Raw genomic sequence first — 23,236 nt, 5'->3', positions numbered from 1 at the left:
TCGAGGTTCAATGTTCACGCTTTCACGTATAAAATAGGTAAAGAGGAATAACGAAAATATATATATAGGGTAACTCCTCGTGTCGAATCATTTTGGTGTGACGTCTAGTCCCACAAAGAAACTAAACAACAGAGGACCCATAGAAGCGAATGATGAAATCCCTTCAAGGGCAAGGTTCATTTACAGGGAAGTGGAGGAAACGACGCTGCCGACGGTCTGGCCCAGGCTGGAGAGGCCGAGGGTGGAGAGGAGGCCGGTGGCAGTGCCCTCGGCCTTGACGAGAAGAGCAGAGGAGCCGTCCTGGCTGAGGACACCGATCAGCTGGGTGGGGTCGGCACCGAGGGAGGTAGCCTGCTGGACGAGGTCACCGGCGACGGGGACCTGGCCGATGACGGAACCGAGAGGGGAGGACTCGCTGGAGGAGCTGCCGCCGAGAAGGGAGCCCAGGGGCAAGTCGCCGAGAATGCCGAAGACGGTGGGCTCAACCTTGACGAGGATGTTGTTGCCGTTCTCGCCGGTGATGCTCATAATGTCGGAGATGGGGCCGCGCTTCAGGTTGGCAAGGCCGCCGAGGTTGCTCAGATTGCCACCAAGTCCCTCCAGAGAGGCGACGAGGCCACCGACGACCTGGGTAACGCCACCGAGGGTGGACAGAAGGGGGGAAAGAAGGCTGTCAACCTCGGAAGTGAGCTGGACAAGGGCGTACTTGCCATCGGTGGTGGCAACGGTCAGGACGCCGGAGGTCAGGCCGTTGGTGTTCAGCTGGCTAGGAGAGTCGGCGAGGTCCGTGACCTTACCAATGGACTGAGTGACGCTGCCGAGGTTCAGACCGGTGAGCTTCTGAGCGAAGCTCTGCTCAAGCTCAACCAGCATCTGCTTGCTTCCGCTGGTGACGGAGAAGACACTGTGGACGGCGTTGCCAACGGTGTTGCCGGCGGTGTTTCCGGTGAGTTTGCTGGCGAAAGAGCTGAGACCGCTGGCACTGGGGATGGCAGTGGGCGAGGCAGTGGGAGTTGAGGAGCAGAAGGGGATGTTAGGAGCAAAGCCCGTAGGAGCCACAGAGGCGGGAATGCAGCTGAAGGTGCTAGTGCCAGTGGGCAGAGCAGCGACGGTGGACGCCAGGACGGCGGCGATGGCGAAGGACTTCATCTTGAATAGAAAGAGTGACTGTTGCTTGAAGCAATAAAGAATGGACGGTATAGAACCGGTAAGGAATGACTGGAGTAGGCTGGAAAGCAGAAAGAGACTCTTGGGGTATTGGAAGAATCGAAACCCAATTGGCATGGACTGCCCTTTATAGAGACCCCTGCTCAGGGGAAGATGGACTCTGATCCCGTCCATGGAGCCAATGCTCCTGATGTCGATGACTTGGTTGAACTCCACATCACCCCGACAAACTCGACAGGCAAGAAAGTGGATGCCAGGAACCCGGTGGGTGGGTGAGGTAGTCCAATGAGAATCATAGCGATATCAGAATATCCTCTCATAACGAAGCAAAGACTCCACTGTCGAGTCGATAGTGGGTGTTAGCACAGAGGAAGGAGAGGCCGTAGCCGGTCATAAGCTTCGTAGTGAGGTACATCTTCATTAGCCACTCCGGAGATCTGCACTCTCCTCCAGGGCCGGGAGTAGCCATGACAGCATTTCCACCGTGGAACAACGGTTCTGTGGCTGCCGGTGGAATTATTCTGGAGGATTTATACCTCTGGACAGTCTTCCAGAGACCAAGATCACAATGATGAAAGGTATATCAGGGACACACCAGGAGAATGCATTTGCCACATGGTTCGCATCAAATGCCGGAGACATATTAGGGTCCGGGAGTCAAAACACGCCTCAATAAACAACGAAAACCCGAGGGATCAGCATTAGCACCGCTTTAACCCGCCACGTCGTCCAATGATAGCCGAGAGGCCAGAGCTTAGGACGCCGGGGATCGACAGCGCTGTGCCGCCCGAGACACGTTCCGCTGAGGCGTTGGATCCCACAAAACAGGAGCCTTGGGTGCTGATTGCAATTTCAGTGGTGACCGCTAGCCTGTTGCTAAAGTTGAATAGTTCCACAAGTGGAACCCATCACTCCCCGTGGTGGAGTTCTGTCGAGAACCAAACTCCGTAAGGCCAAGGGGTTGCCGAGCCGAAAACTGCGTCATAGGATTAAACGTTCAGAGGCTGAAGAAACCACCCTGTGTTCAGGGGTAAATAGCGTAGTTCCAGAAGAGCATCGCCGCCTAAGCACTCGCGGTGTAAAAAGACGTCAGGTGTGAACCAGTTCAGTCCACTGCCGAAAGTGTGGAGCGTTAACCCCTGAAAATCTCACGGCCGCAAACCGTTGTTGATTCGGGAAACAGGGGGATTTTGTCAAAAACCCCCCTCAGAGTTCAAGCCAAACTTTGTGTGTGCGGGGGAAACTCAAAGAATTGGATTTCCATTGTTCAACTTCGTCTCTGTCATGCGGGAGATTGCTAGGTCTATGGCGGGCCACTTGGGTGGAACATCTATTTACTGAGCGATGCATCTTCTTTCTGAGAGCACTGCATAGTCTGATCCTCCCATGCATCTATGTCTGCCAAAGTACTTTTGATATCCTTCCTAGTCAACAGGATCGCTTCCGCGCCCATGAGTAGGCGCGTGGGCATCCGACGTTCGTCCTGCCCCACCACACAGTCAAAGAGCACACGAGCACACATGTCGGGATCACTCCAAGAAGATTGAGACTCAGGATTCGTGATATACTGCAACAATTGACTGAACGAACTGGCAGAAACATTATACGCCGGGTGTCGAGGTGCCAGCTTCAAACTGGGCCCCGCAAAATTGGTTCGTACACCTCCTGGAGCGACGATCAGGAACTTGATATTCCAATCTGGATCCACTTCCTTGGCCACCGATTCCGTGAAGCCTTCCAGAGCAAATTTGCTTGCTAGATGTCAGCGGAGACCGCTCGTTATGTTGTGATTTGCCCTTACCTGGCGTGATAGAAAGAGTGACCTGGAGCAGTCAACCATCCGCCTATCGAAGAGACCTGGACAACGGTACCCCCTTGGCCATGAGGGTTAATTTCTCGAAACACTCGGAGCGCTTCTTTTGTGAGACGAACCGGTCCCCAGAAGTTGGTTTCCAGCTGGAGTCGTGCGTCGGCTTCGGGGATACTTTCCATGTCTCCCATCAGACCATAGCCGGCATTATTAATGAGGACGTCGATGCGCTTAAATTGCGAGACAGCATCTGAAACAGCCCTGGTGATCGCTTCTTGGGATGTCACATCCAAGCTCAGTTTAAGCACGGTCGGCCCGTCGGGGAGGTAGGAAAGTGAGGTGATGTCGCGCGCGGTTGCCACAATGTGGTGACCGGCATTGTAAATGGTGTGGGCAAGGGATTTGCCGATACCGGATGAGCATCCGGTCACTTTCTCTCGTGAGCAAAGAAGAAGGAAAATTAGAAGGTGTCAACATAGCTGCACCTACCGAACCAGACCGTTTCGACATTCATCTTCGAAGAAATAGACATGTTTAAATTGAGTCCTAGGGAGCGGTCACTGAGTAAAATACTCCAAATATGATTCAACTTTGGGGATGTTTGGATTGATTTGAGAAAACTTAATGGGGCCAGGAATCTCTCGGGCATTCACATCATTTTTATCCTTTAATCCAATACCCACGAATTCTGTCTTCTTACAGTTCTTCCTGAACCTTCAGAAAGACGGGCAGAATATCCTCCACTCTTGTCCTTACTTGGACCAGTTATAAGGGCCGTAGTACCAATCTAACCCAAAGTGGAAGGCGCACTAACACGCTCGGCGTGATACAAGTGAAGCCCGCCAATCCCGACAAGCCCCATGTGTTCTATTTCCCCCTACGTGCCTTTGGATTATAATTAGTGCACCTGCCATTCCGAGAACAAACGAATCCTCCAAATGGCCGAAGACGACAGCGGACCTTTTGTCGTGGTCACCGGAGACCCGCGCCGAGGACACGGGGAACGTCTCAGCCAAGCAAGGTCGCATCTCGCCAGCCGATACCATTGGCAACGACGCCAGCAAAACAAAGTCGAAAAGCCAAGAGGCAATAAGAAAGCGCAGACATTTCTATTACTACAAAATGCACCGACCAGTATACCGAAAGAGGTTCATCTTGCACTAAACGCGCCGCCGTTACCTTCGTCGCCCACAGGCTATAGAAGGATGCAGAAGTGTAAGTCCACACAATCCAACTAGAGATATGAATACAATGCTGATTACAAACAGTCATGTACGAATATGTCCACTTTAGTCACCAAATACACCCGTTCTTTAGCACTGTGATCTGTGCTGCAGTTTCTCATCCGGCCTTGATGAGCTCCAAGATTCTCAATGCATCGGCCTGGGACGACCTCAGTATCACTGGCAAGATTAGTGCTTTGACTCTTCAGCAATGTGCAATCACGCGGAGACTGCTGAATGATTCTTTCAGCGAGGGCGGGGAAGCATGTAGTGATGTGACCATCGCTGCATTGGTCGCCGTTTTCCTATTCGACGTACGCTCACTCGGGACATTTTGCACCACCTTACTAACCTTGTCTTTCAGCTCGTCAATGATGACAAAGAGAGACTCTGTTATGATCGAAAGGCCATACAACGAATGGTCAGTCTTCGCGGAGGCGAGTCTAATCTGGGCTTTGGGGGGCATTTGAGGAACAGCCTGCTCCTGTATGTATTCCCATATAGTCTCCGGTCTCCGGTATCTATACCCTATACTAACCATCTAAGTATCGAGCTACTCCAAAGGGTCATTGGAATTGAACAATATGAGGATTTTCCTCTTATTCCAAGGCACCTACCTCCCTTTAGGGAATGTCGACATGCATGTTTTCATGCTGGGGAATGAGCACCATAACACAGGGCCGTTGATCCAACCCCTCAGTGATCTATACCACGCAATTGTACTTTCAAGATGTGGGGCCGAGTGCACAGAACGTGTGTATTCTTCTTCCCACCCGACCGATGATGCTAGGATACCAGCGTTGGAACAAGCAAACTTAATCTTCAAGAGTGCAATATGGACTAGAAATGACGCCGACCTATTCCATGGTATTATCCACCTCAAAACACTACTGTGGCAAACGGATCTAAGTGGCTTCTGGGGCTCACTCCCCGGGGCACTGATTTGGTGCTTGGTGATCGGTGCTCGACTTTCCAATACACGGCCCCTACACAAGTGGTTTATGATGCAGACCACACGGATTACCTGTGCTATGGCAATGAGTTACCCCGGTGCAGTGCTAGAGAATCTCCGCATTGTGCTGGAGGGGCTGGACATGGCGGACATAAACAGAAGTGGAATCTCATCGTGATCTCATGAAGTGATCATCACTATACATGAACCCAAAGGACCGTGAGTCATCAAAGCTGCAAGGGTGGCAATATCGGCAGTTAGGCCACGGCGAAGGAACCAGACTTACTCCGAGTGGGGAATGTCCGGGGTGGTGGGGCCGTGACCCGCGTGGTCTGCATATCTTCTACACGCTCTGCTACATCTACTCTATGATCTTTGCCTCTGTCATTGCAGGACAAACCAAGAATCAAACTAACGAGATCTTGTTCACATTCTTGGAGATTCGATTTGACCATATCTCCTGATTGGGCGGAGCAGTAGCCGGGGGCTGCACTGTAACGACCAACCATCTCCAGCACTGGTAATAAATTCTCCGTTCTCAAGTACTCTGAGTGGCCACGGGAGCGACGGCGGGTAATTTTCCAACCGGCTACAGTACGATGAAAACCACGTGGTTGGTACGCCCCCAACTCGCCTTCAAGTCAGTCGTGTGGGGAGCTGTGGGAGCGGATGAGGTTTTTGCCGCTTTTGTTATTCTCAGACCGCGCTGCTCCGCTAGAGCTTGGTGAGCTGGGAAATTTAAAGATTGCTCTCTTCCTGCTATGTGATTTCTTCTAACTTTTAAAATTTCACTCCCCCTCCTATAGCCCTCATACCCCTGTATCCGGCACAATGATAAAGTCACCTCAGGATTTACAGATTGCCATTCTGGGCGCCGGTATGGGTGGTCTCACTTGTGCCCTTGCTCTGGCTCAGCGTGGTTTCAAGAACATTGATGTTTATGAGAACGCACACGACCTCGGCTTTGTTGGAGCTGGTATCCAGCTGGCCCCGAACATGGCCCGTGTGCTTGACGGACTGGGTGTCTGGAAGCCCATCGAGGCCGAGGCCGTGAACATCGGAAGTACTTCCGTGCGAGGTACGTGAAAACCGTAGAAAAATGATGTCGAAATCAATCAACTGACAGCGCACACAGTTGGCGCAACCGACGCTGAGCTTGCTCACGTCGATCTGGGGTACATCGAGAAGACCTACGGTTACAAGCACATGGTAGGACACCGCTCGTCACTGGCCGACGGGCTCTACCAAGGCTGCTTGAAGGAGCCGGCTATCAAATTCCACTTTGCCACTCCTGCAGTGGATGTTGACGTGTCCGGCGAGCGGCCATCGTTTACCGTCGTTCCTCGCGACAACGGCAAGACCCCGTACAAGGTAGAATGCGACGTCTTGCTGGGTGCCGACGGCATCAAGTCCAACACCCGCACTGAGATGCTTAAGAGACTGAACGTCGACGTTGGCGTCAAGGACACCAACCAGGCCGCCTACCGAATCATGATCCACAAGGAACAGATCAAGGACGACCCTGAGCTGCTTGCTCTGATGAACAGCACGCGCGTTACCCGCTGGATCGGTGAAAAACGCCATATCATCGCCTACGCAGTCTCAAACAATACCATCTACAACCTGTCCACCACCCAGCCAGACACCAACTTCGCCGCTGCCACAAATGCCACCTACACCACCAAGGGCGACAAGAAGGCCATGCTGAACGTCTTCTCCGACTTCTGCCCCATGGTACAGCGCCTGCTCGACTACGTCCCCGAAGGTGAGGTCTGCGAGTGGAAGTTGCGAGTCCACGACCCGCTCCCTACTTGGGTCTACAAGTCCGTCGCCCTGGTCGGCGACGCTTGCCACCCTACTCTGCCTCACTTGGCCCAAGGTGCTGCCCAAGCCATTGAGGACGGCGCCGTTCTAGGCGTTGCTCTGGCCCGCCTCCCCGATACATCTCCCGAGTCTATCAACAAAGCTCTGCGCGTTTACGAGCGAGTCCGTAAGAGCCGCGCCGAGGCGCTGGTCAACATGGCCTCTGCATCCGGTCGTGCCCTACACCTGGGAGATGGTGCTGCCAAGGAGGAGCGTGATCGTCAATTCGCTGCTCTCCGTGAAGGCAAGGGTCCCGTACCGGACAAATGGGCCGATGCCGATGTCCAGCGCGAGATCTATGGCTTCGACTGCACCAAGGTCACCGAGGACAACTTTGATGAGTATTTTAAGCAGATGTAAGCGGCCTATCTTGAATTGTTAAATTATATTTTTGGCGCTTTTCTTCTCGGACTGTATATATTTCATGCCTATCCGTGCCTTTTGCAATAATGAAGCTCATGATTATTTTGAACTTTGCATTTACTAAGTAACCTTTTTATACAGGGATAGCCCGGTGCGTGATGCGAAGCTGGCATAAATTTGATATTGGGCGTTGATACGTTGTATGAGTTTTTATGACTGGCATGAGATATGGAGGGACCATCTGTTGGTTTTCTTCTGTTGTACATAGTTTCCATGATGTCATGGCATAGGCAATTGCCATGTCGATGGAAATTTAAAGTGAAGAATTAGCTTACAATTTGTTCGTTACCGTAACCACCGTGTGTAAAACAGTCTCGGCAGTTTCTAACCCGGTTCTTGAGAAAGTGAATAAACTGGGACCTGATAGATGCATTTTGCGCGATGGCCAGTCTAAATGTTTCCCCGCAATCTCCAATCTTCCGTCTCCAACCACGCGAACCTCAGTCAATGCGCTCAACTTGCGCCATGCGGCTCTGACGCAGTGATCGAACTTGACTCAATGCCTTTGCCCGGAGTATGCACCCGACTCAGGATTTTTGAGTTCCAATATTGATCAGGCCTAATCGCAGACACCGTCTCCATTCCGCTTGGCCCGCCGCCAGCAATCAACGCGCCGCAGCGCCGGCCCACAATTCGCGAACTCCCCTCGATTTTTACTCTCACAGACTACACCACAGTGGAAAGATGATATCGATATCGACGATGGTGATGGCCCACCGTCCGCGAGTGCACGTACCCCAGCACCGTCCCGGAATGTTATCCCACCTCGTTGGCAAAAAGACGTGATCGAGGATTCGGACGATGGCGAGTTGGCCAGGGATGCCGGAATCCGGGAAGCTGAAGGAAATGAATTGACGGATGATGCTATCGACAGCTCTCTGCCAGAGGAAGCCGCGAGTTCGGGTGCCTTGGACGCGGTCTTTGCACCCGTGAGAGACAGTCACAAGCGGCGGCGTCTTTCTGCGGGATTGAATCAGCCTTTGGACGAGAAATGGAAGCAGGATAATCTGGTGCCACCATTGTCGCCTGGGCTTCAGGAAGCTGCTCCCGATCCTCTGAGAACGCCTGGGAATATGAAGACCCCTTTTCGCAGCAAGCCTCGCTTCATGCTCCCAACCAAGAAAAAAGCCAGCAGTCAGACTCCTTTTAGAGCCGAGACCCCATTCGCAACAAGGCCGACATCACCACCAGAGAGGCGGAAACCTGCTTTTGTTCTGCCTCGTGCACTATCGCCAGATCGCGCTGCCGAAGATATTCCGACACCGTTCTCCCCTTCTTCACGCACGCTCCGCCGTCGTGGTCGAGCTCGCGCGGGAGTGCCGGGCTACACACCTGGCGGAATGGCAGCCGAGGTGCGAAGTTGGATCCTTGAGATGGGATCAAAGCGTGAAAATATCGCTTCAGCCAGGTCTTCCGAGACGTCAAACACCGAGAGTAAGTATCTTGTGACGGCTCGTGTTGTCAATGTTAGCCTGGGAACACTGAGCAGCTCTGGTCCTGTGGCGCTTATTCAGGCTGAGACTACAAGACCCTCTCAAGAACAAGAAGAGCAGAAAGGTTTGAATATCGTAGCAATGGGACTGCCTCGATCTCGACCCAATTCGCGGCAAGCATCGCATACTGGTGAATTCCAGACACTCCCAGTCCAAGCAAGAGACTTGGTGGGTATCCATCGGGGCTTAGCATGGGATCTTGAACTACATGACTTCCAAGCACTCAGTGCCACCCAAGGGTTTTCCCTGGAAAGCAATGAGCTGAGCGACACAAGTCAACGCTGGCTGTTCGCTATGGAATGGGATATAATGTCAGAAGGCTCCTAACAAGGATACTCGTATGATTATCGCAAGACTTTTGATGTCTGTTATGAGCTATGTGCGATGATAATGATGCTTTTCATTTTGAAAGCCCAATACAACTTCAACCGATATGTCCATGGGTATATTCTAGGTACAGATCTATAACAAGGGAAAATGAATGCCTCCATCATGCAACCATTAGTCCTTAACTGCCTTCAGAGCATCCACGGCAACATTGCAACCCCACTTCACCAGCTTCTGTTCCTTGTCCGTTACGATGTCACTCTTGGCGACAACCTTGCGGATGAAGTAGATCAGACCCTTGGCTGCCTGCGGCGTCTCCTGGACACGCAAGAAGATCTGCATCAAAGATTCCTCATCCCAGCCAGACTCGCTTGAATCAGACTTCTTCTTTGCCCTTTTAGTCTTTTGCGACTGCTGGATGATACTAATGACCAGAATCTCGACAAAGGTTTTGGTTTTGGGCTGCAGATAGGCAAAGTTGAGGTTCTTCAAAATGCCTAGCGTCAGGGAACCGTCTGCGATCAGCATACCGTACATCTTGGCCAGGTTGACCACAGCCTTCATGCTGACTCCGCTTTCCTCGTCGTCAGGGTCGAAGTCATCATCGTCGTCAAGATCGCCGCGTTCACCCATCCGCTTGAAGACGTTCCACAGGGCGAACATGAAGGACATTTTAATGCGTCGACCCAGTTCACCGCAGAGGCGTCGGGCGATGAGAGTATAATAGGGATTGTGGGCTTGTTCCTCCATTGCGCAATGCAAGAGCACGCGGGGGATTTCAAACTCCTGGGCCCTCTTCAAGCGAAGCTTGAGAAGACGGACATGGGCATCTTGGAAATCGTTCGCTGACATTATCGCCACGAAAATCGATCGACGGACGTCGGTGTTCATGCGGTGAGCTCTAGCGAGGTCTCCCAGGTCGGGTTCGGCTTCGCTGTCGTCTTCCACATCGGGAGCCTCCTTTGTCGCCGCGCCAGACAATTCCTTCCTGGCAGCAACCAAAGGATCCTCCTTCCAGCTTGCACCAACCAGCCACCATTTGCCCTTCTTGGAAGAATCGTGGATATCGGCACGGCTGATGCTGATGGGCTCGGATGCGCGAATGACACGAGAGTTGTTAAGCGAGCCTAGAATCTTGCGCATCTTGGTGATGTGTTCAGAGGTCACACTGGCTCCAATAGCAGACTTGACTTTGTTGTTCTTGAGATCGGTGATAACGTCGATCATGAACTTGGTGCGAACCGAAAGAGCATCCTCGCCAGCCTTGGCTACAGCGGGCTGGATGAGCAGAACAATGTCCTTGAGTGAGGACGGATCATCTTGTCGAAGCTGGGGACCACAGTCTGTGAAGCTGTTAGATATATCGCAATTCGGGTTTGGAAGGGTCACTTACTTCGGATGACCTTGAGCAAAAGCTCTGTGTTTGTCTCCGTAATCTCCGCCAGGAATAGACGAATGTAGTCAAACATCAAGGTACTGCCAATAACATGGAAATTGTAAAGTTGCGAGAGAAGGGAGACCAGGTTGACGGTCTCCTTGCCTTCGAATTTGCCGCGTTCATCAGCACCCGCATCCAGTATTTCGACAACGTGCTGCACGAGCTCGGCGCCAAAGTCCATGCCCACGAGCTTGTACAGAGCCGCAATGAAACCTGCATGGAGAACCATGAAAGTATCCTGCAGAACGGCTCTTTCACAGATCATGCCCATCAACAGATTGATCAAAGTGGATGTGACATTTTGACGAGGGTAATCGCGATAAAGCTTCTCGAACTCGGAAACAATAGAAATCAAATTTGCCTCGGATAGCTTATTCAATTTTCCTTGGGCTTGGCGCTTTAAACGTGTTAACGACTCTGACTCGGGGTCTTGACGAGCTCGCATTGACGGAGGGATGTATTTTTGTGTAGCTTCGGGCTTCGATACTGGAGCGACGTAGGGATTTTCCTTTTTCTTGGGTGGCGCTTTCTCTTCTTCGAATCCTTCAAAATCGCTGCCCTCACCCATACCGTCGTCGTCGTCATCATCGCTATCGTCTCCAAAGATTTCATCGTCGAGATTGTCGCCATCATCTTCGCTGTCGAGGTCGTCGTCGTCTTCTTCATCGTCTTCCTCGTCTTCAGGCGCTTGTGCCTGAAGAGCCTGCGCCTTGCGTCTCTTGCTCAACAGCCACTCGTCAGCCTCTCGCTTGCGCTTTCGGCTGTCGTCCTCGGAGTCCTCGCCCAAGTCTCCCATCAAATCCTCCAGACCATCCTCCGCAAACGCCTTCGGAAGCTTTTTTCCTTTCTTGAGGCCAAGCTTCTTCTCAAGTGCCGCAATTTCCGCATCGTCCTGAGCCAGCTTGGACTTGACGGCAGCGGAAACATGAACTGACGATTCTGGGAGAGCTTCTGGATGGTGGTCGAATTCCTCGTCCATCTCATCTTCATTTACATCACCGTGAGCTTCATCACTGTCGCTATCAGAAATGGGATCGCGGTCCTTCTTAGAGGCCTTTGTTTTCGACGCGGGGTTCGGCTTTGCCTCCGGAGCGAGCTTCGATTTCTTCGCAGGCCGTGGGTCGTCGCTGGAAAAGTCGTCGTCCTCGTTCAAGTCAAAATCGTCTTCGTCATTATCATTTTCGTGTTCCTCAATTCGCTGGAACTGCTTCTTGGCCGGTGCTACCGGTTTTTTGGATTTCTTGTCATTGCGCTCAGCCCGCCGTCGGTCTTTCCGAGTCGCAGGTCCCTTCTGTTTGCGCTTCTTCTCTCCGTATGTATCCTTAATCCCCAGCTCGGAACGCAAGTCTCGAGGCAAAGAGGTCGTATTGTGCATTCGGCGCGGCATGGTGACTTGAGTCTAGAGATTAACTGGAAGGCCGAGACCAAAAGACGGAGCTACGAGAGCGGTGACTGAACTTTTTCCAGGGCCACTTTTTTGCCCGCAAAACACCAAGGCGGACAACGCACCCACAGGAGTTTCGTTGAACGCCCCACGAGCCTCGCTGGCCATTACATTGTCTCTTGCTGCAATTTACATTTATTCCTCTCCTGTGCGCGTCGCACACTTTCAATTCATTATGGCGCCTCATATGGGTAACGATGAGGTAAGTTTAGCTTCTCTGCTCGATATGGGCATTCCGCACATTCGGCCACGAGATCACCAACAGCATCGCTAATAATCATCGTCACCGCAGTTCTTCTCGTCTCTCACCGAACTCCTTTCCAAGTCCTCCCAGAAGTCCCGAGGCTCCGTCTTTCTCACCCAAAAGCCCCTGATCGACGGCGTCAGCAGCGGCCAACCCTCTATCCTTATCCGCGCTTCAAACGGCAACACCGACGCAAAGAGACCAACCGACAAAGATGGCAAGATCGCTAAGACCAAGGCTTCGAAAGCCTCGAAAGTCAAGTTCTCCACTGTCGTTGCTGCGGATCAGCTCGAAGCGTTCTACACTCGATATGCCGATGTGTGCAAGGCTGGCATGACAGGTCTGAAGAAGCGGGATCGGAGCAAGCGCAAGGCGAAGGGCAAGGGTGCAGCCAAGGCCACGAAGGCATGAACTGCTTTTTATTCCTACTATGATGGCTCACATGACCGTGGCATCGCTCATATTGCATTTTACTGGCGTTTATCGGTGGTTCTGTCGCAAAACTTCCTGTCTATGATTCCTTACGAGCTTATTCCCAGGTGTACATATCATTATGCACTTGTGTACCACAAGCCAATCCATATTTATCTGACCCGATTGAATTACCCAATTACTAACGGAAACTGTCCTTTGCCCTCCTCCACATGGAAGTCCCATTTGGTGCCTTCGTATTCCTGCCTTCGCTTCACAGTGACTGGAAATTTACCCTTCACGGGAGTCATGATCGACACAAGGGATGACGAGGACTTCTCTGGCTCTTCCCAGGTCCCGCTTAGAGGAGAGATATCATAACGCAGGATCATGGTAGCCACCATTCCCAAGATTTCAGAGCTGGCAAAGTGACGTCCGGGGCAGATGGTTGGAGATACACCAAATGTCATGAATCCACCAGCACGTCGAGGCTCTCGCTCACCTGGGTCGGCTTTTGAGGACGCGCCTGTCATGAATCGGTGGGCGTCAAAGACTTCCGCTGTTTCTCCCCATACTTCGGGCCGTTTCCCCATCTCCAAGGACGGCATGGTGACGAGGTTGCCTGCTTTGACGAGGTACTTATCGGCGATGATGGTATCCTGAGTCACAAAACGCGTGGGGGACGACATAGTGCGAACACGCAAGATCTCTTGGAATGTAGACAGGAGAAGCGGACAGCTGCCCCGCAGGGCACCGATGTCAATAACATGCGTGCCGTCGGCCCGAGTAAAGAGGGCGTTAAGTTCTACCTCTTTACGAAGGTCATCGAGAAGCTCCGGTCGAGAGTAGATATCGTAGATAGACCAGAAGGTTGCCGGAACGGTATTTGAGAGAAAGCCTATCGGCATCGGCACCTCTAGAAGCGCATACTCTTCCGGCGTAATTCCTGCCCCGAGGGTTGAAGTGTGCCTCAACTTGATCAACTCAGATGCGTGTTCGATCCCTCCATTTTGATGATACTTCAATATCGCTGCGGACATCTTCTGGCGAGCTTTCCAGGGCTTGTGTGCAGTAAGCCAGGGCAAAATATTGGGCATGAGCGCCCCGAGACCTTTTTCGAAGTCCCTGTGCAAGTCGGTTAGTACAATTAGATTCATTTGTGAATTGGTCCAAACTCACCAGAATGCGTCCGAAATTTCCTTATCCTTGAACGGGTTCATCGGTCCATACATGGTATCAGTGCTGGCATCAGTAATGGCATCCTGACACCACATGTACAGATCGAACGGGGCTTTGTCGCCCAATTCATCGATGAGGGGTGTCATGTAGCGAACCATCCGGATGTTCATTTCATCAAGTGATTTTCCAATCATCGTAGGAGCCAGCGAATGCATCAGCTTCTGAGAGAAGCCCTGGCCACCAGAGGTGGTGTCAACCAGCAGATCCAGGGTCTTCTTGTTAGTAATGCCAGAAAAGCTGCGCACAGTGATATCCAAGAGAGGATCCAGTCTGAGACTCTTGTTACGCTGGATCACCTGCATCAGCTGTGGTGAAGTAACGATGTAAATTTTGGTGACCAGCAAATCAATTCCGAAGATCGAATATGAGGCGTTTTGCTTTCTGCGCGTGGATCAGCCACATATTTAGTTTTTGTCCCATTCCAAGGACTCACGCTTGCATTGTCCAATATCCAATCCCGTACCACATCACGCCAAGCAGATGACTTATTATGGGAATCCCGTTCGACAGCATTGGTGGTTCGCGTGGATCGTGCCTGGAGCCGCGAAACACCACGTAGCCCGCTGTGGCGACGACCCCCAGGATCAGTAACTGGATGATGTCGAGCATGGTTCTGACTGGGCGGAAGTGCTCTTCTCCCCGGTGACCCTGAAAAAAATACAAGCGCAGGCCCCGATGTCACCTGAACAGACGTTGAGCAACCGGTCGCCGCGTCTTGCTGACGATGTTTTGGGGGGATGTTGTTGGTGCCCGGTGCCAGATGCGGGGAAATAGTCAATCATAAAAAGCCCCCAACTTTTCACTTTTACCTCAACTTCAGTATGTACTGCAAGAACTTTGTTCTGATACGCGGATAATTGTCAATTACTGCTCCAATAGAAGATTAGATAGCCAACAAACGGCGTGGTCCTGACACGACGCCAGTCCCCCATGGTGTATGCAAGCGCTAGAATACAAAAAGTCCGGGGAAATACATTCCATCCAATATGTCCACCCCAAGAATGATACAGGTCAGTATGCAAAGTGTCGTAAACAGGAAATCATATCGTGGTGTCACATGCGGAAAGGGTACAGATTAAATGAAGGATAATGTAGCAAAATGCAAATAAAACCGGTAAATGATATCTCACATGACGGGCGTTGTCACTTAGTCGAGGTCCCAGGGGTCTAACTTCCGGGTTATCTCGGCATCCTCGTACTCAGAGGACGGCTCACGCTCCAGAGGGAAACTGAAGTCGTCCTCCTCAGTCACGGGCTCTTTTTTGGATGAACGTGAGCGTGAACCGGACTCTCCTGAAGACAACGTCGCAGCCGGGCTGATGACAATGCGCGCCGTGATGTGGAGCAGAATGATAAAGAGCGAAATTGGCGGGACGAGTACAAGTGCCAGTGTCTTCGAAAGGATAGATTTGGCTTCCGCGCCTGGGTTTGGTTGGTAGATCGCGGAAGGAGGAGGCATCGGGGAGACGTCGCGCTGCCGTGTTGCTTGCGCCCGGCGGCGGAACTCGGTACTCATATGGTTGAAATCCGTCGGGGGAGATGCCCCCTTGGCGATAGGCTGAGAGTCCTTCTTGCTGTTCGGTGGGATGGCTAAAGAAGGCTTTGAGGGCCTCTCTGAAAATTCGTAATAGGCAAAATTCGGAGACACAACGGGGGAACCATTGCTCCTTGAAGTGTCCTGTACTGGGGACACATCCAATTTATGCGCTGGAAACTTCTCAGGGGGTTGAGATGGGTACGTTGCTGATTGAGTTATATCACGGTGCTTTTCCGGAGTGGTATGAGTGGATATCGAATCCGACGGCGAAGTAAGGTCTGCTGAGTGGAATGAATCAGGTGTAGACAACAACGAATCGTCATGATCGGCCTCCGGTTCACGGTCGGAAAATAAGTGTGGTTTCGAAATCGGGACCTCCGAATCCGAAAGATTTCGAACATGACTCTCCACTGCAACCGTGGCCTCGGCCGGGACGGGGAGTTCATCTGCGGCAGGGGTGTCTGTAACATAATCCGTGTCTGAAGCGGAAGTCTCTCCCAAGACTACAGGGTTCTCAGATGCAAGACACTCGTGGGGAACGGGAGCAACTTCTGAAACTACAGCCTTGGTAATCGAACCTTCAATTTGTGGTTCAGTTTCTGTCGATGGATCATCTTCTGGAGCTGCAGGACCTGAGGCTGAAGCTTCTGTTGATGTTGAAGGCTCCTCCCCGGACCTCAAAGCAAGAGAAGCTGCGACCGGGTTTGTCTCTTGTACAGTAGAGGCTTCGTCTTTGACTAGAGTCTCTTCTTGTATAGATGTATTATCTTGAGCCGAAATTTTTCTCGGAGTAGGAACATCATCTTGAGCTGATGCGTCTTCTTGAACTGGAGGTCCAGGAGATATGGGCCTGTCTTCTAACACTGGAGCTTCCTCGGAATCTGGGGCCAATTCTGAAGCCGAGTCCTGTCCTGAGGTCTCGGTCTCGTTCGGAGCCAGGCGTTCTTCTGGAATAGAACTTTCTCCCGGCACTGGACTCGAGTCAAACTTTGCGCGTAGGCTGGTGAAAGTGTGTGGGATTTCAGTCACTGAACGCCTAGTGGATTTTGAACGTATAGGAAGCTCAAATGTATTGGTGAAAATCGGGGACTGGTCGCCAGCTGGTGAGAGCTCCGGTGTCGTACTTTTAGCAGCCTTGGGTCCGTTGCTACTACTATCATCCGTGGCGCCTCCATCGGTGTCATCGCCGGTGCTGGCGGAGTCGAGCCATTCTGACCGGCCTTCAGATGGCGAGCTCTGGTTGCTGTTGAGGGCTGAAAGAAGACTATCTTTGCGGTCTTTTGGTCGCCAAGCCTTTTTGCGACGAGGCGCCATCGCATCCTCCGGAATCTCGACAGTGAACGCGCGCTTGAAAGGACATGGCGTGACTTCATATCGGAGTACAGTAGGCAGTGCGACTTTCAAGTCCCCCACCGATATTTTATCCTCCTCCGTTTCATACGGCAGCTCAATGCGATAATAGGTGAGAGGGCGAATGCGCAAAACAAACTTTGACACGCCGTCAACACACCAGCACTGGGAGTTCTTCAAGATCGCGTGGACAACATTGCCGCATTTTAAAAATACAGTCAACCCATGAACCCTTTCCAGCCTCAGCGGCGCCGTTGCGACGGTTCGTTCAGAGGCCGAGCGCCATGGGAGTGTCTCAATGGTATCCACGGGGTAGTCAAAATCGGTCGGCGCGGTACTCGATGGGATTGGCACGAGAGCCCTGGGAGCGAAATGGACAATCTTGGCCGAGGGATGATAGAAGATGACGTTTTCTCCAATGTTTGGCGCGCCCGAACCACGACGTGCCTGCGGATTTAACTTCGTAGGGAGAGTGACGGAGCGACGGATGGATTGTATCGAACCCGAGAACTCACTCGGAGGCTCGGGCATTGTCGAGAGACAATATCGCGAGACGTAGGGGGAAGGGCGGCATGTAGGAGAGGATCTACTGAGGGCGCATGGTGAGGAGCTGAAAGCTGAGGCTTATCTCCCCCGGGTTTGCGCGTCTTGTGCGGGGACAGGTAATGTCGGAGTACGTAATATATTGGCCAATCAGAAGTGTAAGACCTGTGCATTGCTATGGGATAAATAACTAACTAGTTAACGTAATTCCCGGCCGACCTGGCCACCCGGCCGTCCTGGCCACCCCATCCAAAACCGCGTCTTCCTACCTACCTACCTACTTCAACCACCTATTATGCCACCAAAACGCTCTGAATCTTCGCAGAAATTAGCCAATCAGGAGGGCAAGATCTTATTAGCCCTTAATGATATTAAAAATGGCCGCATCAAATCTCTCCGCGCAGTAGCGAAGCTATACGCAATACCGCGTTCAACACTACAAACGCGCGCCCACGGCCAAACCTCACGCGCTGAGAAACGCCCATCTGGTCATAAATTGACCCAATACGAAGAGGATTCGCTTACTAGGTGGATTATCTCTATGGATACGCGTGGAGCAGCGCCTAGGCCATCTACTGTGCGAGATATGGCTAATATCCTACTTACTGCGCGCGGCGAGACCCCTCCGCCTAGTGTAGGCAAAAATTGGCCATCAACCTTTATTCAACGGCGCGATGAGCTTCGCACACGCTTCTCAAGAAGATATGACTACCAGCGCGCCCTAAACGAAGACCCGAAATCGCTACGACAGTGGTTTGCGACTGTACAACGCGTTATCGATGAGAACGGTATACAATCGGAGGATATCTACAACTTTGATGAGACAGGATTTGCAATGGGTCTTATTTCAGCGCAGAAGGTGGTTACGCGGGCAGAATACTACGGTCGGCGATCTATTCTGCAGCCAGGAAATCGCGAATGGGTTACTGCTATCGAAGCAATCTACGCGGATGGTTATTCGCTACCGCTATGCGTGATCTTTAAGGGCCAAGTTGCTATTACGGGTTGGTTTGATAACCTACCAAGAGACTGGCGAATCGAGGTCTCAAATAACGGCTGGACTACCGATAAGATTGGCCTACGGTGGCTACAAAAACTCTTTATTCCAGCGACTACTACCCATACGCGAGGCAAATATCGTCTATTGATTCTTGATGGCCACGGAAGCCATCTTACACCCCAATTCGACCGAATCTGCGCAGAAAACGATATTATATCGCTTTGTATGCCTGCGCATTCTTCGCATCTTCTACAACCGCTTAATGTTGGGTGTTTTGCTATACTTAAACGCGCGTACGGTCGCTTCGTAAGCGATCTTGCGCGTGTAGGCTATAACCATATCGACAAGTTTGATTTCTTGGACGATTACCAACGCGCGCGGCTAGAAGCCTTTCAACCAAATACTATTCGAAATAGCTTCGTAGCTACTAGTCTAGTGCCAATCGATCCAGAAAGGGTGCTTTCAAAACTTAATATCTCACTCCGAACGCCTACACCACCGGGTAGTCGACTAAGCAGCAGATCGAGCCAATTCACCCCAAAAACGCCAAAAACTGTTATTCAGCTCCAAAAGCAAGCTTCGATGCTTAAGGATCTACTAAAGCAACGGTCAACTAGCCCTCCGAGCCCATCAAAAACTATACTAGATCAGATTATCAAAGGCCACTACATATCGCTACACAACACTGCGCTACTAGCGCAAGAAAATGCGAATCTACGCGCAGCGAACGAGAAGAAACGACAAAAACGCAATCGGTCAACTAGGCAGATACCCTGTGAAGATGGCCTATGGGTCGAAGAGGGCCTACAGCTAGCTCAGCAGCTAAACCAACCAGTTGAAGGTATTAGGTTAGCATCGCATGCGCAGGGCGATCTGCCTAATTAGCCAGATCAGCCAGCCAAAAGGGCTCCGCCAAGGTGTAGCGGGTGCGGGGTGATTGGGCATAAGATCAATCGTTGTAATAATCACTAGTTTTATATCAATTAATCCGTTTTGGTTGAGATATGCCGATTTAAAATCTTCTAATGGGGGTGGGTGGCCGGGACGGGCGGGTGGCCAGGTCGGCCGGGAATTACGTTAGTTAACGTAATTCACGGCCAACCCGTTAACACGGCCAACCCGTTAGTCCACCTCCATTACCAATTTTCTATTCAAGATAACTCCACCAAGAAAGTATAAATTCATCTCAAACTAGCGCTTCTTACAACGATTAATCTTATGCCCTAACTCCCCACACCCGCTACACCTTGGCGGAGCCCTCTTGCGTGGCAAATCTGCCTGACTAGCTGATTCGCCTGCCTCACGCGATACCACCGGGCTATCTTCAACTGGCTGGTCTGGCTGCTGAGCTAGCAGTTGGCCCTCTGCGATAGATAGGCCTCCTTCATGTGCTATTTGTCGATTCGACCGTGTACGTTTCTGGCGTTTCTTCTCGTTTGCTCTACGTAGACTAGCGTTCTCCTGCGCTAGTATCGCAGCGTTATACATCGATAAATAAGCACCTTTGATAATCTGATCCACAGCAGTTTTTGAGGGTGACGGAGGGCTATTTGACCGCTGTCTCAATAGATTCTTGAGTAAGGTAGCCTGCTTTTGTAGCTGAATCACTGTTTTAGGCGTTTTTGGTGTGAATTGGCTAGATCTACTGCTTAGTCGGCTTCCTGGCGGTGTTGGCGTTCGGAGCGAGATATTGAGCTTAGAAAGCACACGCTCTGGGTCAAACGGTGTAAGACCAGTAGCAGCGAAGCTAGTCTGGATAGTCTGCGGTTGAAACGCCTCGATACGCGCCCGAGGGTAATCTGCGAGAAAGTCGAGCTTATCGATGTGGTTATAGCCATATCGGGCGAGGTCGCTCACGAAGCGACCGTATGCGCGCTTCAACGGAGCAAAACACGCAACATCAAGCGGTTGGAGTAAATGCGAAGAATGCGAAGGCATACAGAGCGGTATAATATTATTCTCAGCGCAGATTCGGTCGAATTGAGGTGTAAGGTGGCTACCGTGGCCATCAAGAATTAATAGCCGATATCGACCTCGTACGCGCGAATTCGTATATGGAATGAAGTGCTTCTGTAGCCAGCGAAGGCCTATCTCATCGGTAGTCCAGCCGTTATTCGAGACCTCAATCCGCCAATCGCTAGGCAGATTTGATTCGAACCAGCCAGCAATATAAACCTTGCCTTGAAATATCACACATGGCGGTAGTGCGTAGCCATCGGCGCATATAGCCTCGATAGCAGTAACCCATTCGCGGTTTCCTGGCTGTAAGATAGAGCGCCGACCGTAGTATTCAGCTCGCGTAACCACCTTCTGTGACGATATAAGGCCCATCGCAAAGCCCGTCTCATCAAAGTTATAAATATCCTCTAGTTGTATCCCATTCTCATCGACCACGCGCTTTACGGTATTAAACCACTCTCGTATCGACTTCGGATCTTCATTCAGGGCGCGCTGGTAATCGTAGCGTCTCGAGAAGCGCGAGCGGATCTCTTCGCGGCGTTTAACGAAGGATGATGTCCAATTCACGCCTACAGTAGGCGGAGGGTGAATCCCACGAGTGGCCAGTAGGATATTAGCCATCTCTCTCACAGTAGAGGGCCTAGGTGCTGCACCACGCGAATCCATAGAGATGATCCACTCAGTAAGCGAATCCTCTTCTAATTGTGTCATTTTATGGCTATGCCAGCGTTTATCGACGCGTGGAGACGTTCCGGTAGCGCGGTCGTGGAGGGTAGTGTAGGGCATATCGTATAGCTTCGCTGCGGCGTAGAGAGATTTAATTTGGCCCTTTTGCACCGCCTGAAGGGCTAATAGGATCCTGCCCTCCTGCTCAGCAGATTTATGCCAGGATTCAGAGCGATTTGGTGGCATGGTGGGTAGTTGAAGATGGTAGGTAGGACTGGACGCGCGATTTCTGGTGGGGCTAACGGGTTGGCCGTGTTAACGGGTTGGCCGTGAATTACGTTATCCCTCTAGGTGTGCTTACATAAGAGATGGTTTCGTCGGATATTCTGATTATCCGATCACCACCGCTGTATTCGTTCCGAGAATGGATGCCTTGTTTTTGCTGACCTCTGTGCTTTCCTTGTCTCATCCGTGACAAAGAGCCACTCAACAGACAGATTACCAAATTTTGCAAGGAAAGGGCTCGATCATGTCGAATTTCGAGCCCAATGCCGTGATCCGTGGCTTCCAGCTTACCGTCGTAGGAAGTATGTCTCCCACTTAACCTGCTACCTATTCGAGAAGCCAAATTCTATTGCAAGGGCACGAACTCCGCGTCTTCCCCTTGGAACTCTTTTTGATGTCTCAACTTGCCCTTGTGTTTTTTATTTAGGTTGAGCTCGTACAGCACCCTAGGATACCCTCCCAAACAGCCATCTTGAAACGCGGATATGCTGGAACTGGACGTTGCTAACCTTGGAGTATAGCTGTCCGGGCTTTAACAAATCCCGAACTTTTCAAGTATGAGCACTTCCGGCAAGCAGCCCTAGCTATAGCCGTTGGTATCATTACCCAGTTGATTATTCAAATTCCGGTATGTCGGACGGCTATCACCGTCTTCTGACTTTAGCTAGGTACGTGGTTAATATTTTACGCAGATTATCGCCCTCAAGTTCGTCTTGTACATGCTATCATGGGTTATCAACCTGGATCATGCCACCTGGGATGATAAGCTCCTTGATGGCTTGGATTTCCTGTCAAAGTCCGTCCTCCAGGTGCCGTTTCTGCTGATGACTTTCATGGGATACGTCACTCCCACTCTGGATGAGATGTAGGTCATGATTCCGCAAGTCTGCGAACCGCCGCTGATCAGCATATTAGCTTCATGGAGTCAATCCAATGGGTGGACACGACATACATCCAGAAGCACAAATCCGACGATCCGCACAACCTTCGGGCCATGTACTATCCTCCCTTGGTGATGTTCCCTACCAAGGGCGGCGCTCGTTCGTCACGGCCCATGTCGGAAGCCGTAATGGCTTTCGTACATCGTTACGCCAAGAGGATGGGAATGCTTCTTGGAATCTACCTGCTGTCACTGACCCCTATCGTTGGTCGGTTTGTGATGCCTGCGGCTAGTTTCTACACGTTCCGGAAACACGTCGGTACGGCACCCGCCGCTGCTATCTTCGGTGCTGGTCTTATCTTGCCCAAGGCGTTCATCGTCAGGTTCCTTCACACTTATTTTGCATCCAGAAGTCTGATGCGAGAGCTGGTGAGTCGATCCTGTCCATCACGTAAAAAGACCTGGCTAACGATTTTCTAGCTCGAACCATACTTCCGTCGCATTAAGTTTACTCCTGAGCAAAAGCGTCGCTGGTTCCGTGACCGGGAGGGTGTTCTGTTCGGGTTTGCCTTTGGCTTCACCGTTGTGTTGAAACTTCCATTCATCGGCGTTCTCATGTACGGAGTTGCCGAGGCATCCACCGCGTATCTGGTCACCAAGATCACCGATCCACCGCCTACCCCTGCGGAAAGCGAAGGCTTCGCAGAGAGCCAGGTGACGTGGAAAAACAAGCACGATTTCCTCCAGCTGTCGTTGGATAGTATCGATAAACTCAACGTTGTTCTCGACGAGAAGGATGCTCAGGGCAACTCTAGCTCCGCAGGCAAGAAGTTCTCTTGAGGCTCCGAGAAATCTCAGACTTGTCTGCCATTGTCTGTGCGATGACGTAGGAAGTCGCCGACCCCAAAAGATGCATTAGAAGGACCAGATTTATCCTACTAATATAGTGCCTACAAGTATACCCTCCAGTCGCTTAAACCAG

The 23,236-nt window shown here is 51.5% G+C and overlaps 10 protein-coding genes across 10 annotated transcripts; 5 read left to right on the top strand and 5 right to left on the bottom strand.

Moving 5' to 3' along the window:
* Positions 1-180: 180 nt before the first annotated feature.
* Positions 181-1,149, bottom strand: N7498_007179 (uncharacterized protein; the record flags this gene model as incomplete). Its single annotated transcript, XM_058454241.1, has 1 exon — positions 181-1,149. One exon carries the CDS (start codon positions 1,147-1,149, stop codon positions 181-183), a length of 969 nt encoding a protein of 322 aa, XP_058306490.1.
* Positions 1,150-2,497: 1,348 nt separating this feature from the next.
* On the bottom strand, positions 2,498-3,509 carry N7498_007178 (SDR family oxidoreductase; the record flags this gene model as incomplete). The annotated part of the gene is made up of 3 exons (XM_058454240.1): positions 2,498-2,918; positions 2,969-3,407; positions 3,467-3,509. 3 exons carry the CDS (start codon positions 3,507-3,509, stop codon positions 2,498-2,500), a joined length of 903 nt encoding a protein of 300 aa, XP_058306489.1.
* A 406-nt stretch (positions 3,510-3,915) lies between these two features.
* On the top strand, positions 3,916-5,330 carry N7498_007177 (uncharacterized protein; the record flags this gene model as incomplete). Its single annotated transcript, XM_058454239.1, has 4 exons — positions 3,916-4,192; positions 4,246-4,514; positions 4,565-4,686; positions 4,754-5,330. 4 exons carry the CDS (start codon positions 3,916-3,918, stop codon positions 5,328-5,330), a joined length of 1,245 nt encoding a protein of 414 aa, XP_058306488.1.
* A 653-nt stretch (positions 5,331-5,983) lies between these two features.
* N7498_007176 (putative monooxygenase) lies at positions 5,984-7,375 on the top strand (the record flags this gene model as incomplete). Its single annotated transcript, XM_058454238.1, has 2 exons — positions 5,984-6,230; positions 6,288-7,375. The coding sequence occupies 2 exons, from the start codon at positions 5,984-5,986 to the stop codon at positions 7,373-7,375; spliced, it is 1,335 nt and encodes a 444-aa protein (XP_058306487.1).
* A 562-nt stretch (positions 7,376-7,937) lies between these two features.
* Positions 7,938-9,258, top strand: N7498_007175 (uncharacterized protein; the record flags this gene model as incomplete). Its single annotated transcript, XM_058454237.1, has 2 exons — positions 7,938-7,952; positions 8,008-9,258. 2 exons carry the CDS (start codon positions 7,938-7,940, stop codon positions 9,256-9,258), a joined length of 1,266 nt encoding a protein of 421 aa, XP_058306486.1.
* Positions 9,259-9,432: 174 nt separating this feature from the next.
* Positions 9,433-12,083, bottom strand: N7498_007174 (MIF4G domain-containing protein; the record flags this gene model as incomplete). Its single annotated transcript, XM_058454236.1, has 2 exons — positions 9,433-10,601; positions 10,652-12,083. 2 exons carry the CDS (start codon positions 12,081-12,083, stop codon positions 9,433-9,435), a joined length of 2,601 nt encoding a protein of 866 aa, XP_058306485.1.
* Positions 12,084-12,315: 232 nt separating this feature from the next.
* Positions 12,316-12,795, top strand: N7498_007173 (signal recognition particle 14 kDa protein; the record flags this gene model as incomplete). Its single annotated transcript, XM_058454235.1, has 2 exons — positions 12,316-12,342; positions 12,433-12,795. 2 exons carry the CDS (start codon positions 12,316-12,318, stop codon positions 12,793-12,795), a joined length of 390 nt encoding a protein of 129 aa, XP_058306484.1.
* Positions 12,796-12,986: 191 nt separating this feature from the next.
* N7498_007172 (cytochrome P450) lies at positions 12,987-14,643 on the bottom strand (the record flags this gene model as incomplete). The annotated part of the gene is made up of 3 exons (XM_058454234.1): positions 12,987-13,920; positions 13,975-14,415; positions 14,468-14,643. 3 exons carry the CDS (start codon positions 14,641-14,643, stop codon positions 12,987-12,989), a joined length of 1,551 nt encoding a protein of 516 aa, XP_058306483.1.
* Positions 14,644-15,181: 538 nt separating this feature from the next.
* On the bottom strand, positions 15,182-17,452 carry N7498_007171 (uncharacterized protein; the record flags this gene model as incomplete). Its single annotated transcript, XM_058454233.1, has 1 exon — positions 15,182-17,452. One exon carries the CDS (start codon positions 17,450-17,452, stop codon positions 15,182-15,184), a length of 2,271 nt encoding a protein of 756 aa, XP_058306482.1.
* A 4,166-nt stretch (positions 17,453-21,618) lies between these two features.
* usgS (transmembrane protein UsgS) lies at positions 21,619-23,094 on the top strand (the record flags this gene model as incomplete). Its single annotated transcript, XM_058454232.1, has 5 exons — positions 21,619-21,676; positions 21,896-22,002; positions 22,067-22,239; positions 22,290-22,683; positions 22,735-23,094. 5 exons carry the CDS (start codon positions 21,619-21,621, stop codon positions 23,092-23,094), a joined length of 1,092 nt encoding a protein of 363 aa, XP_058306481.1.
* Positions 23,095-23,236: the final 142 nt, after the last annotated feature.

This window comes from Penicillium cinerascens (genome assembly GCF_028974065.1).
Source record: "Penicillium cinerascens strain IBT 15544 chromosome Unknown contig_9_segment0_segment0, whole genome shotgun sequence".
NCBI lineage: Eukaryota > Fungi > Ascomycota > Eurotiomycetes > Eurotiales > Aspergillaceae > Penicillium > Penicillium cinerascens.
Note: the sequence above shows the minus strand (reverse complement) of the source record. Positions and strands in the feature narration are given on the sequence as shown.